The sequence below is a fragment of the Bos indicus x Bos taurus genome, chromosome 11 (assembly GCF_003369695.1).
Source record: "Bos indicus x Bos taurus breed Angus x Brahman F1 hybrid chromosome 11, Bos_hybrid_MaternalHap_v2.0, whole genome shotgun sequence".
NCBI lineage: Eukaryota > Metazoa > Chordata > Mammalia > Artiodactyla > Bovidae > Bos > Bos indicus x Bos taurus.
In genome coordinates, this window is record NC_040086.1 from 67905567 (window position 1) to 67920738 (window position 15172).

At 41.3% G+C, this 15172-nt stretch overlaps 1 protein-coding gene across 1 annotated transcript; it reads left to right on the top strand.

Annotated features, from left to right (window-relative positions):
* The first annotated feature begins 4258 nt into the window (after window positions 1-4258).
* On the top strand, window positions 4259-12511 carry SNRNP27 (small nuclear ribonucleoprotein U4/U6.U5 subunit 27). The gene is made up of 6 exons (XM_027555709.1): window positions 4259-4342; window positions 5485-5605; window positions 6246-6358; window positions 7086-7165; window positions 11086-11150; window positions 12113-12511. Exons 1-6 carry the CDS (start codon window positions 4309-4311, stop codon window positions 12165-12167), a joined length of 468 nt encoding a protein of 155 aa, XP_027411510.1. The 5' UTR covers window positions 4259-4308; the 3' UTR covers window positions 12168-12511.
* The last annotated feature ends 2661 nt before the right edge of the window (window positions 12512-15172 follow it).

Below are 15172 nucleotides of genomic sequence, written 5' to 3' on the forward strand. Positions count from 1 at the left end.
AACAAAGGTCCGTCTAGTCAACGCTATGGTTTTTCCTGTGGTCATGTCAGAGTTGGACTGTGAAGAAAGCTGAGCACCGAAGAATTGATGCTTTTGAACTGTAGTGTTGGAAAAGACTCTTGAGAGTCCCTTGGACTGCAAGGAGATCCAACCAGTCCATTCTAAAGCCCTAGGTGTTCTTTGGAAGGAATGATGCTAAAGCTGAAACTCCAGTACTTTGGCCACCTCATGCGAAGAGTTGACTCATTGGAAAAGACTCTGATGCTGGGAAGGATTAGGGGCAGGAGGCGAAGGGGACGACAGAGAATGAGATGGCTGGATGGCATCACCGACTCGATGGATGTGAGTTTGAGTGAACTCCAGGAGATGGTAATGGACAGGGAGGCCTGGCATGCTGCGATTCATGGGGTCGCAAGGGTCGGACACTGCATGAGTGAACTGAACTGAATGTTCTTATATAAAGTACATATACTTTTTGGCTTCTCTGGTGGTTCAGTGGTAAAGAATCCCTCTGCTAGTGCAGGAGAAGCAGGTTCGTTCAATATCTGGGTTGGGAAGATCCCCTGGAGAAGGAAATGGCAACCCGCTCCAGTATTTTTGCCTGGGAAATTCCACGGACATAGGAGCTTGGCAGGCTATGTAGTCCATGGGATCACAAAAGAGTCAAACACAACTTAGTGACAAAACAACAACATACACAAATTTACCTTTATGGAAAATTGCCCTGTCTGGTTAGGGAGGGAACTTGTAAGTATGATCACAAGTGTTGACAGCACTCCAACCCTACCCCGCTGCTGCCAAGTTGCTTCAGTCGTGTCCAGCTCTGTGCGACCCCACAAACGGCAGTCCACCAGGTCCCCCGTCCCTGGGATTCTCCAGGCAAGAACACTGGAGTGGGCTGCCAATTCCTTCTCCAATGCATGAAAGTGAAAAGTGAAAGTGACGTTGCTCAGTCATGTCCGACTCTTAGCAACCCCGTGGACTGCAGCCCACCAGGCTCCTCCGTCCATGGGATTCTCCAGGCAAGGGTACTGGAGTGGGGTGCAAATGCCTTTTACCCTACTGTAAAGTCATTAAAATAACCATTAGAATGAGGGAACCTCACGCCATGTATTATAAACAGGATTTTTCTTCAAGATAACAGTGCTGAAAGTACACAGTGATGGATAATCTATATTCTGAGAGAGGGCAACTTGATCAGTAAACAAGGAAGCCTTAGCAGAGCACAGTTTCTGTCCCACATCTTCAGGTGGGGGAGAGGGGGTGCTTTTCTGCCTGAGGTAAATCTCAGGGCTGTCCCTTTAGGAAACTTTACTCCTTTGGTTTTCTCTTTCTCTCGTACTTTTTTATTTCTCTAAACTGACTTGTTCATACCAATATTTTAAACATGCTTAGGTTTCTCCCATCTTCACAAAACCTCCAGATTTACCTCCACCCATATTTTGCCCTGCGTAAGCCAAACTTTTCAAGAGGGTTATGCAGGGAACCCCCTGGTGGTCCAATGGTTAAGACTCCATGCATTCACTGAGGGGGACCTGGGTTCAATCCCTGGTGGAGGAACTAAGATCTCAAAAGCCACAAAGACCAAAAAAAAGGGGGGGTATACAAATTCGCTCTCCACTGTAAAAGTCATTCACAACTCCATAAAACTGAGTGAACAAAGACTTTGTTGCTAAATCCTTTAGGTTAGATGGCCTGCGGTGGGGGGGTTGTGGGGGGGGGGGCAGGGGCGCAGGGGGGGGGGTTGGTGTTTGTTTTTCTTTTTTTTTTTTTCTCATTTTAACATTTTAAATTAACCACTTTGTTCTTGAAACAGCAGACTTCTCTTAAAACTTACCTGATAACACTCCTTCTGTTTCTCTGGCTACCCCTTAGTCTCCTTTTGGGGTTCTTCCTCTAGCTGTCTCCAGGCCCTTTTCTCTCAGCCTCCCTGAGTGGTTTCATGCACTCTCGTGGCTTCAAATGAACACCTGTATTCTGATGATTCCTTTTCTGTGTGGTTCCAGCCGAGAGCTCTCTTCCAAGCTCCAGATACGCATCTAGTTGGCATCTCCTTTTGGGTGTTCAGCATGGCTCCTCACATTAGTAGGTCCAGATATACAGCCTTCACCCAAAACTTATATGCCTTATCTTAGCAAATGATGTTACCATCTACCCAGTTTCACAAGCCAGAAACCTGGATGTCTCCTTGAATCTTCAAACTCTCATGCAGACATCTAAGAATCAAGTTTTTCCAATTTTACCAATTCTCAGATTCAGCCACTTCCACATTACCTACTGATAACCACTCTAGTCTAGGTGACTGGAGTCCCAACCTAGACCACTATACCATCCTCCTAGCCGTTTTGCACCCCCACCTCCCAGGCAAGTCTCCACATTACCCAACATGTTCTCTGAATAAACTCAAATGTGATTCCCTCCGATCCTCAAAGCCCTTGAATGAACAGCTCTCTGTTGCTTTTACATCAGGGTAACTTGACCACGGCCTACAAGGCTTCCAGTCTGGTCTTCACACGTTCACTCCTTGCTCCATAGGTCTCTACTTTTAGCCCATCTGCTCCCTTGCCTCTTGTCCTGGCACATGCAGTCTCCTCTGCCTGGACAATCTCTTTCCTTGTCCCCACTACAAAAGTCACCCCATTTGACCTGGCTAATTTCTACTCATCCTTAAGGTCTCATTTGGACATCATTTCCTCCTGGAAACATTCCTTGAGAACCCTTCCCCTCAAAGGAGTTAGGTATCCACTTCATGTGAACTCCTAGTATCTGGTTCTGCCCCTCTCCTGCATCTTGATACTATTTACTTGTTTGTATCCCTCAGTGGACTGCAAGTACTCAAGAACAGACTTGCTTTTTTCATTGATTAATCCTCTGGTACAGGACTTCCCGGGTGATACAGTGGATAGTAATCAACCTGCCAATGCAGGCGACATGGGTTGGATCCCTGAGATTCCACATGCTGTGTAACAACTAAGCCCATATGCCACAACTACTGAGCCCGCCTGCTGCAACTACTGAAGCCCAAAAGCCTAGAGCCTGTCCTCTGCAACAAGAGAAGCCACAGCATTGAGAAGTCCGCGCACCTCAACTAGAGAGTAGCCCCTGCTGGCCGAAACTAGAGAAGGCCCATGTACAGCAACAAAGACCCAGCGCAACCAAAAATTTTAAAAGTTAAAAAAAATTTTTTTAATCCTCCGGTACTAGGTGTGCAATAAATATTTTTGTGAATACTTGTATTAATCATTCCTTTTTAATTGCTTTCATTTTCTAGTGTTTTGACATCTGGGGCCTTGCCAAGACTGCCCTTCCCAGGACTAGCTAATTCTTCGAGATAGCAAATGAGTCCCCTTATGAGTCTGACTTTAATATGTAAGCCAGCCAGTAAGAAGCCCCTACTCTATGACCTCCTTTATCAAGCTCACAAGTCAAGGCATTATCCCTCAGCCACAGATCCCAGGGCCAGGTACCAACAGCTCTGGACAGCCCTTAAATCTCAAGAGCCTCTGGTCAGTCTTAGAGAACCTGCTTAGCCTGCTTCCCAGCCTCTGCTGTTCCCTCCAACAAAACTCAACAAAAGCTCTCAGCCATGCTTGCTTTCCCCTTGCTCCCTCTGCCTCCTGACCTGCCCTACTGCTTCCCCGTGTGGACTTAAAACTTTGTATATGGTAAGTTTAGATTGGTTTGATATGAAATATTTTTTTGCCTATGGACAAGATGGTAGGAAAGAATAATGGGGGCAGGGCGGGGGTGAGAACTGTGTTAGGGTGGTTTATATATGGCTTTTTCCTGACATTTCTAGAATACCAACAGGGAGCAGGGGCTTCCCTGGTGGGTCAGTGGTAAAGAAACCGTCTGCCAATGCAAGAGACCAGATTTCAGCCGTGGGTCGGGAATTTCCCCTGCAGGAGGAACTGGCAACCCACTCCAGTATTCTTGCCTGGGGAATTCCATGGACAGAGAAGCCTGGAGGGCTACAGTCCACGAGGTCGCAAAAAAGTGGGACACGACTTAGCGACTAAACAACAACAAAGCACATTCTAATGCCCACCTCGAAATACAGGAGAGAAGATACTGCAGCCACCAGGAAAGAGGGGTTGGAGGAGCAGAGATGAAAACTCTGTTCTCCACGGAACCTCTGGGCTCGGAAGAGGTGATACCAGGTTGGGGCAGCCTCCCTTCTTTAGATGCCGGAACCCTGGCGAGTCGTTTTATCGTTTCCCAGTCGGCGGTGAAAGCTCAGTTCCCGGCCCTCCCGGAAGTTGTTGCACAGCCGTTTCCGAGTCGACTTGTACTGGAGAAGGATTCCAAATGGGTCGCAGTCGCAGCCGCTCCCCACGGAGGGGTGAGTCCAGAAGTGGTTCTGAGGGTCTAGGGCTCGGTTGGAGACTCGTCCCCACTTTGGTTCCCAGTCTAAGGGCCGCGGAGAGGGGGGAACCTTTTCTTCTAAGGAGAAGGGAGGGGTCTACTGGGAACGAAGACCTGGGCCCTACACGCTTCAGCCCTCCGGTTTGAAGGCAGTTTTTTTTACCCAGTTGGGGTTTGGCCAACTCTTTGTCAGCCTCCTGTAGTAACTTTTGTTTTACTTGTGGCTTGGGAATTTAGAGTCAGGCCATGGTTCCCCCAGTTTCTGTACCTAGTGCAAGTCATCCAGCCCTCCTGCGTCCGAATTCCCGTAATTAGACATCTGGGGTAAATATTATCTTTCAAAGCTGACATGAGAATGCATGCCACACTCCGTTAACACTCAGCATGTGCTGCCGCCAGGTTCTTCAGCGCTCAGGGTTTCCTCCCCGGTTTATAGTAGGGAAATCAGTGTTTAGGAGTTTGCGTTCAGGGTGCTCACCTCATAATGACTTCTGGCCCCAGCCCCCAGAGGGGGCAATGAGAGGGGAAGATTTCACTTAGAACCTCGATTCTGCCCCCTCGTTAGTTTTTATCACCTTCAGCTAATCAGGGTTGATCTTAAAAGTTAAATGAGCCCTCGAACCACAGAGGGCTATTGAGCACTTAACAAGTTCTCAATCCGAATTGAGAACTGCTGTTTAAGTGTCGAACACACCGGTTTTCCTTGATTAGTGCGGAAAAATAAATGCGTGTTGAAATGCTGGTGAAGTGAAGTGAAGTCTCTCAGTAGTGTCAGACTCTTTGCGACCCCGTGGACGGTAGCCTACCAGGCTCCTCCCACCATGGGATTCTCCAGGCAAGAATACTGGAGTGGGTTGCCATTTCCTTCTCCAGGGGATCTTTCCAAGCTAGGGATCGAACCGGGGTCTCCCGCATTGCAGGCAGAAGCTTTAACCTCTGAGCCACCAGGGAAGCCAAGTTTGGGTTAAATCTATACTGTTAAAATTAATCTCATGTGTCTTTTTTTACTTTTTAAATGTGACATCTAGAAATGGCTCGCATTATATTACTGTTGGTCGGCTCACCATCCAGTAGATGTTTGAAGTAATTTTTGACTCTGCAATTTTGTGTTTTTATTAGAGCGTAGGCGGTCCCGGTCCACATCCCGGGAAAGAGAACGCCGGCGCCGAGAAAGGTCCCGGTCCCGGGAGCGAGATCGGAGAAGAAGCCGTTCTCGGTCCCCACACAGAAGGCGTTCCAGGTAAGTGCAGCAAAGCAGAAGTTTTACCACAGCTGCGTAGTCGCTGCTCTTGACTTTTGTTGTTATCGCTTACAAAGCGACTTACAGTTTCATGAAATCAGCGGAACTTTATCCCACTTTATTCTAAACCTAACATTCCCATTGGTAAAATGGGGTTGATAACATTCCACATAATAGAGTTGCCTTGAGGAATAACTGAGAAATAATACATGAAAAGCACTTAGCAGGAGTAAGAAGTGTTTTGTATATTATAGTCTTACTTTTTTATAAACTTTTGGTGATAATAGTTTATTCAACCATATAATCAAGAGTGTGAGATCTTGGAAGAATCTTAGAAGTGGACTCTGATTCTTAATAACCATCAAATACACTTTTTGTTTTCTTTTCTCTGCCTTACAAAAAATTTTTAGCCTAGCTATACTGAGTGTAACTGATAATTAAACAATAAATAATTTTTTGTTAATAGTCAGGGCCTAGGCAGAACTTTGTTCCTCATTCTGCTTTGAGGAACAAATTCCTTTCTCTAGAATCCAGCTTTTGTTCAGCCTTTACCTTTCATGCACTCATGTATATCTCTGCTCTTCAACACAAGTCACCAGGTATGTCTCTGTTTCTAACATCTTTCCTTATTAAATATTAGGTCCCCAAGACGACATAGATCCACATCTCCTTCCCCTTCTCGACTGAAAGAAAGAAGAGATGAGGAAAAGAAAGAAACAAAAGAAACCAAAAGCAAAGAACGTCAGATAACTGGTAATATTAGATAAATAACTGTAGGAAATGTACAGCCTTGTTTAGAAATTCAATTATAAAATTAAGTATAATTTTTGAATCTTTAGCTATTTAAGTTTTTGACAGTATTCATTAAGGGCTTCCCCAGTGGCTCAACGGTAAAGAATCTGCCTGCAATGCAGGAGACAGACGTTCAGTCCTTGGATTGGGAGGATCCCTTGGAGAAGGAAATGGCAACCCACTCTGGTATTCTTGCCTGAAAAATCCCATGGACAGAGAAGCCTGGCGGGCTATAGTCCATGCTGTTGTGAAAGAATCGGACGCAACTGAACATGCGCGCACACACACACACATACATAGTGTTCATTTGCATATGGTTTTGAGATTTTGTTTTAATTGTACCCTAATTACTAGTTATTTGGTGCTCTTGATACAGGAAGGACAGTTAAAAACATGAAAATATTCTATTTTGGAAGTATCTTCACTGTCTGATGTTGAAGGTGGTCCTTCCTAAAGATGCCAAGCATATCCTTTTAAGCAATCTCTTACAATGGAGGATAGAGATCACACTTTTTCCTTGCACCTTAAGTTATATTCTATCCAAATTGAGGGATTTTTCATTAAATTCAAGTCTTTAGCTAATTGTTTAGTATATTTTCTGCTGGTAAAGTGGAATAACTATTAATCTATTGCCAGCTCTCTTTTTTATGTATAAAATGAGTTTAAAATGTATCACTTATTTTTGCAGAGGAAGACTTAGAGGGCAAAACAGAGGAAGAAATAGAAATGATGAAGTTAATGGGATTTGCCTCCTTTGACTCCACAAAAGTAAGTAAAACATGTAGCTAGTCAGGTATTCTTAATGTGAACTGATCTGCCCCATTTTTCCATATTCTTTTATTATCACTTGTAATTTCTTCCAATGATGCAAGTTTATTCTGTTAGAAGACAGTAACTGTTTGTGTGAAGGGATTTGAAAGCAAGGGAAGGAAGTTGTGGGCTGCCATTGGAATTCAGGAAGTATTTGCTTGGGATATTTGAATTAGATCTTAAAGGGCCAGTAGAGGTGATCAAAGAAGAGGAGGAAGATCATTTGAAGTAGAGGGAAAAGCTCACAGAGATGCCCTGTCGGCGTGAAGCGGCATAGAGTATTGGAGGAGGTGCAAATTCAGTAACTAGAGAAAGGATGTTGATGGGCTGGTGACTATAGATGGGGCTAGAAATAGAGGTGGGAGGCAAATCACAGAAGGCTGATATCCTTAGCCATACTGAGGAATTTAAGTTGATTATTTTGGTGATGAGAGGAAGCAATGGTTTTTAAGCGAGAGAGCAACAGATTATATGTATGTTTAGAAAGATGACCTGGGGCCTCATGGAGGGCAAACAAAAGACTAGGAGAACTGCCTAGTCATGTAGTGAAAGATGATGAAGGCCTGACCTGAGGAGAGAGAACTGAGAACAATTCAGAAACAAGAGTTAGTGGTGGTGGGAATGGAGGTGAGTAGTCAGTGATGACTCTTGAGGTGTCAGGCTGATAGAGTTAACCAAAAAAAGGATTGTAGGAAAGGGAAGTGCTATGAAACAGAATGAAATGCAGCTGCCAGATAAAGATGGCATTGCATCAGATCAGATCAGTCGCTCAGTTGTGTCCGACTCTTCGCGACCCCATGAATCGCAGCACACCAGGCCTCCCTGTCCATCACCAACTCCCGGAGTTCACTGAGACTCACGTCCATCGAGTCAGTGATGCCATCCAGCCATCTCATCTTCTGTCGTTCCCTTCTCCTCCTGCCCCCAATCCCTCCCAGCATCAGAGTCTTTTCCAATGAGTCAACTCTTCGCATGAGGTGGCCAAAGTACTGGAGTTTCAGCTTTAGCATCATTCCTTCCAAAGAAATCCCAGGGCTGATCTCCTTCAGAATGGACTGGTTGGATCTCCTTGCAGTCCAAGGGACTCTCAAGAGTCTTCTCCAACACCACAGTTCAAAAGCATCAATTCTTCGGCACTCAGCCTTCTTCACAGTCCAACTCTCACATCCATACATGACCACAGGAAAAAACATAGCCTTGACTAGACGGAGCATACATATCTCATAACTCAAGAAGAGGGATTGACAGGAATTTGAATGCTCTCTAGCCCTGACCATCGTATTGAAAAGAATAACGAGGTGGTGAGGCAAAAGAGGGAGAGGTTGTGGAGAGGGAGATGGGAGAAAGATAAGGAGATAGGGTAGAGAGAAATAGAGCAAAGGGGAGATGGAGGGAGAGAGGAAATTGAATGAAGAGAGAAGGGAGGATAGAGAGGGATTTGAAAGCAAGGGAAGGAAGTTGTGGGCTGCCATTGGAATTCAGGAAGTATTTGCTTGGGATATTTGAATTAGATCTTAAAGGGCCAGTAGAGGTGATCAAAGAAGAGGAGGAAGATCATTTGAAGTAGAGGGAAAAGCTCACAGAGATGCCCTGTCGGCGTGAAGCGGCATAGAGTATTGGAGGAGGTGCAAATTCAGTAACTAGAGAAAGGATGTTGATGGGCTGGTGACTATAGATGGGGCTAGAAATAGAGGTGGGAGGCAAATCACAGAAGGCTGATATCCTTAGCCATACTGAGGAATTTAAGTTGATTATTTTGGTGATGAGAGGAAGCATTAAGAATAGACAGGGAGAGTGTGTATGGAGAGAAAATATATTGTTAAAACTTTCTTTATAGAATTTTAAGTCCTTTTCATTTTGCAAATAGAAGTTGCAATCTCTGAGGGGAGGTGTCAAAAATAATCCACTTCCCCTAATCTTGTGTTCCATTATGTCATGAATGGAGTGGGGTAATCACAGATGCTCTAAGAGCTTCTAACTGATGTCATTCTGTAGGATTCCTGTGTATTTTTTAAATGACAGTGTGTGGCCTAAGAGGAGTACCAGAGGCATGACTATTTTGAGGTGAGAAAATTAAGAATGAGCTATTTGATTCTCACAAATGGTTATGTGAACCCCATTTTAAAATTTAATGCAATTTCTGTACCAGGTTTTTTTCTTGAATATACCAGTTCCCTATTTGCTATTCCAATGAGCGTTTGTAAGTAAACTGGTTTATTAATACATATATTGGATGAATAAACATATTTTCAAAATGAGACAACTAAATTTCACTGTTTTTAGAAGAATAGTGAAGGACCTTATTAGAATTCTTTTTTTTTTTGGTTTTACTATTGCCTGACGTTATGTTTGGAATTCCTGAGTATCAGATGTAAAGATGGAGCCACTACTTTTAAATGTAGTCTGTGCTGAAGATGTTTGTTTATAAAGGAAAAATTATGTGAGAATTTATAGATTCCATAAAAATTATGGAGTACCACAAGAACAAATGATGTCAGTTGTTTTTTTAATGACATCAACAAGGATGTTATTTCATATGCACTTGGCTTCAGGACTCTCAATTATAGTTCCTCAGCTCATTTGTATTTTTCAGTAATGTGTATCTTATGATATTTCATCACTAATCTATGGTGGAACCTCTTCAAATGCCAAATTAGTCACTTATTTTCCCTTCTATTTTAACATTCTAAAAAATTTCAAAGTTGGTTTTGTTTATGGACAAATTTTCTATTCCAACATGTAAATAAGAAGAGAGCTAAAAATACACAACTCTACAAATAGTTTTCAAAAATCAGTTAGCCTTTAGTAACTGAACTTAGTAAAAAAAGATTAATGGACTTTCCTGGTGGCTCAGTGGTAAAGAATCAACCTGCTAAATGCAGGAGACTTGAGTTTGATCTCTGGGTGGGGAAGATCCCCTGGAGAAGGAAATGGCAACCCACTCCAGTATCCTTGCCTGGGAAATCCCATGGACAGAGGAACCTGGCAGGCTGTAGTCCATGGGGTTGCAAAGGGTCGGATGTGACTTAGTGACTAAACAACAACAGTGTGATGTTACACATGGTGATTGTGTAGATGTTATCATCATGATTAGACATCTTGATAAATGGAGGGTAGAAAATGGAGGGAATTGTGAGGAAAGCACAGTTAACGTTCTGTGGAAATTAGAGAAGAGAGCTCTTCCTAGCAGCTGGGTCATTTAACTTGGCCTCGAAGAATGCACAAAAACCAGACGGTTGAAGGTTGAATGGGAGTTGAGAAGGCAGTTTAGGCATGAGGAACAGAAAGTGGTGAGTTCATTTTGCTGAATCAAAAGACCCATAAAGAAATTAATGAAAAAGAAAGTCTGAGGTACAAGTGATACAACATTAGTATCTGTTATCCTGATTCTTGATTTAAAAATCAAAATTTCAAAGCCTATGCAAGAAATGGGATTAGATATGAATGGTGACTGATTTGAGAATCCCATCAGTTCAGGTCATAAGTTAAATTTTTGTGGATATGAATTTTTCTAGAGGAGATATCCATAACTTGTATCTGGTTTTGAAGAATTCTCTGACCAGAAAAGGTGAGGCTCTGCTACCCACTTTCCTTGCATGCCTTGCACATAATACATATGAGCATTTGTTGGTTTGAATATTGGTATTTCTTTATATGTGACTATAAAAATGTGAACAAGATTATAACACTTGAGAGTTCCTGCGATATCATCAGGATCTGAAAATTCAGTCATTGGACTATGTCATGCTTAAATGAATCTTGCCATTAAAGAGGTCTGTGGAATCCAGCTCTTTGATCAAGGCATTTAATATATTCTTTCTCTTGTGTGTTGTTTGTTTGTGTGTGTGTTTTGGTTTTTGTTTTTTGCTTCTCTCCAGGGGAAAAAGGTGGATGGCTCTGTAAATGCCTATGCCATAAATGTATCTCAGAAGAGAAAGTATAGGTATGCATAGCTGCCATTATTATGTTTGAACTAATATAAATTATATGCTTGAGAAAGAATTTGTTATGGGATAATCATGTTTGTAGGAAATGTAGCAGTTTTCCATACAATCCCTTACTTTAGTTAGGTTTCCATATTGTTCCTTGATTTACTCTTCCTTGTTTATATTCTTGTATGTTAAAATAATGTTAAATTTACCTGTGAACCAGAAACTATTACAGAGAAAGGGTAGTTGGCATAAAATTTTAGGTTATAAGTAGTTCTTTCTTCAAAATAGCATAATCTCAAGTCTTTAGACTTTAATTTCATTATAATTATAGGTTTTAAAATAGATTCCTTCTCAATTATTTATCTAAATTGATTATGTAAGGATTTCAACTGTAAATACCTATCTGTTAAGTATAGGCATATTTTATTAATACCACAAAACAAACCAATCCATACTTGAAATCTCACTGCATGAACAGAAAAGTCAAGACATCTGCAAACATTCTTTTTCTCTACATTTTATCACTTCAGTTAATTTAGACTAATACTTCAGTTAATTTAGAAATATGAATAGTGTGATTTGAGACGGCTGTGAGTTAAAATACTAGAATCAACAGTCCATTATAAAATTACCTTCAAATAAGGTCTTATGGGGAGAACTAGTACAGTGTGTCATCAGATTTGTTTGATAGGTACCTATTTGAAACTCTTCTGTTTTCCTTAAACTTAGTAGCTGTTTGGTGTTACTTAAATATGGATTTTCAATTGGTTTTTTTTTTTAGTCTGTAGAATCTTCCCAAATAATACTGAAAGTATATTTCCATGCTTTTGTTTAGATTTTGACTTTGAATACTTCTTGCCCTAGACGTTGCCGTTTTAGAAATAGTTTATAGGTTTAACTTCTGAAGCATATGATTATTTCTTTTATAAGACAAACCCACAATTTTTTTAATAAATAAATTTTCTCATCATAGGCAGTACATGAATCGAAAAGGTGGATTCAACAGACCTTTGGATTTCATTGCATGAGCTGAAATGTTGAAGAATGATGTTTTTTCCCTCATCTTGATCAGAACAATGGATTTTTGTATTTAATATGCATCAAAAACAGGATCAGAGTCCTTCCTCCTTGTAAAGTAAGAAAATTTTATTTATGATGTGTGTAGTTCACTTACCTAGCCTCAAAAAAAAAAGAAGTTAAATATTACATTTTTTTCCTTTAGGAAATATCATTTGGGGCAGTCATCAACCCCATTTTTTTGTCCTTATTCCTATGGAAACTATATGTTTTTTTCTTGGATGCTCTTTATGACTTTTTAAAATACATAAAAGTAATTTGGAAGTAAGTTTCTCAAATAAAGCAATAATTTCTACCCTTTTGTATTTAATATTTTTATAACTAGAAAAAAATAATCTCCCTACACATATACATAGATATAGATATCATGATTCTTCATAGTTTTAAAAATTAGAATATTGAAAAAATATAACTGGATTTTTTGTGTCTTCTATGTTTTTTGCCCCTGTCCCAATACCGTATTTCCCCAGTTAAAAAGCAATACATGCTTATTCAGTTCAGTTCAGTCGCTCAGTCGTGTCTGACTCTTTGCAACCCCATGAACCTCAGCACGCCAGGCCTCCCTGTCCATCACCAACTCCCGGAGTTTACCCAAACTCATGTCCATTGAGTCAGTGATGCCATCCAACCATCTCATCCTCTGTCGTCCCCTTCTCCTCCTGCCCTCAATCTTTCCCAGCATCAAGGTCTTTGTAAATGAGTTAGCTTTTTGCATCAGGTGGCCAAAGTATTGGAGTTTCAGCTTCAGCATCAGTCCTTCCAATGAACACCCAGGACTGATCTCCTTTAGAATGGACTGGTTGGATCTCCTTGCAGTCCAAGGAACTCTCAAGAGTCTTCTCCAACACCACAGTTCAAAAGCATCAATTCTTCGGTGCTCAGCTTTCTTTATAGTCCAACTCTCACATCCCTACATGACCACTGGAAAAACCATAGCCTTGACTAGATGGACCTTTGTTGACAAAGTAGTGTCTCTGCTTTTTAATATGCTGTCTAGGTTGGTCATAACTTTCCTTCCAAGGAGTAAGCATCTTTTAATTTCATGGCTTCAGTCACCATCTGCAGTGATTTTGGAGCCCCAAAAAATGAAGTCAGCCACTGTTTCCACTATTGCCCCATCTATCTGCCACGAAGTGATGGAAATGGATGCCGTGATCTTCGTTTTCTGAATGTTGAGCTTTAAGCCAATTTTTTCACTCTCCTCTTTCACTTTCATCAAGAGGTTCTTTAGTTCTTCTTCACTTTCTGCCGTAAGAGTGGTGTCATCTGCATATCTGAGGTTATTTATTGATATTTCTCCCAGGCAATCTTGATTCCAGCTTGTGCTTCTTCCAGCCCAGCGTTTCTCATGATGTACTCTGCATATAAATTAAATAAGCAGGGTGACAATATACAGCCTTGATGTACTCCTTTTCCTATTCGGAACCAGTCTGTTGTTCCATGTCCAGTTCTAACTATTGCTTCCTGAGCTGCATATAGGTTTCTCAAGAGGCAGGTCAGGTGGTCTGGTATTCCCATCTAAATAAAAAAACAACCTTGGGAGAAATCAGAAGGTAGGGAAAAAAAACAAAAATCACCTATAATCTACCCCCAGAATGTTAACATTTTGGTGTTGTATTTCCAGGCTCCTATGGGTGTATATTTCTTGCCCCTAGCCAAAGAGATCAGATGCTGCTTTCTTTGCTAATTGTTTTTCTCCCCTGTACTGTGAACATCTGTTAAATGCTCTTATAAATTCTTTGGAAACTTAGGTTTTAGTAGCTACTTGGTTATACTGTAATTTTTTAACTAATCTTTTATTGGTAAACATTGGCTTCCCTTCCAAGATTTGCTGTTATAATCAAAGCTATGAGTAGATTATTTAGGGGTAAAGGAAAACAAAACACAACACCCATGAAGTAGTATCCTTTTTGCATGTATTCTTTTGTACTTGTTGCCTTATTTGCTCATGTTTAGGTCTTGGAGGCAGCATTGCTGGGTGAGAGAAAGGTGCATGCTTTACCCTTTGTGTCCATGCTTAAGGCTTTTGATATATGTATGGTTAGAAGGCTAAAACCCAAGCATCACCAGTAAAGTATGAGCATTCCTGTTTTATATACGTGTACCAGTATTAAGTGTTGTTTTTTAAGTTTTTTGTTGTTTTTTAAGTTTCCAGTCTGAAGGTTAAAATAATGGCGTTTGGTTTTGTTTAGTTTCTAAGGAAGATGTATGTTTTAAGAATGTGTATATTTCTTTTGTGAAATACGTATTTCAAACCTTGGCTCCATTTGTCTTTTGGCAAGCTTTTCTTTTTCTTATTTGAAGGAATCTCTTTTTCTAATGACCATTACCTGTTCTGTTTCCTATCTCAGTGATATTTGAGGCTTTGTGGCTAGATTTTTAATTTGGGGGGTTTTTTTTTCGTAACTAATATAAACACATGGAACACAATTTGATGAGCTAACTATATCCTTTTGGAGATATTCCATGTATACATAAGCATATAATTTACATGTATATGTGTTTTTTACTCAAGTTTAAGCAAACTTTACACTCTATTTTGTACCTATTGTTTTTTCACTTACTGCTACATCTTAAGATTGTTTCTTACCAGTGTGTGTAATATTCAGTTCAGTTCAATCACTCAGTTGTATCTGACTCTTTGCGACCCCATGGACTGCAGTTCGCCAGGCTTCCCTGTCCATCCCCAACTCCTTTTCAAATGATTTTATTTATTTTATTTTTGGCTGGGCTGGGTCTTTGGTGCTCTGCGGGCTTTTCTCTAGTTGCAGAGAGTGGGGCTACTCTGTAGTTGTGGTGGGTGGGCTTCTCACTGCAGTGGCTTCTCTTTGGAGCACAGGCTTCAGTAGTTGTGCCTCTGGGGCTCCAGAGCACAGGCTCAATAGTTGTGGTGCACAGGCTTATCTGCTCCATGGCACATGGCATCTTCCCGGATCAGGGATCAAACCTGTGTCTC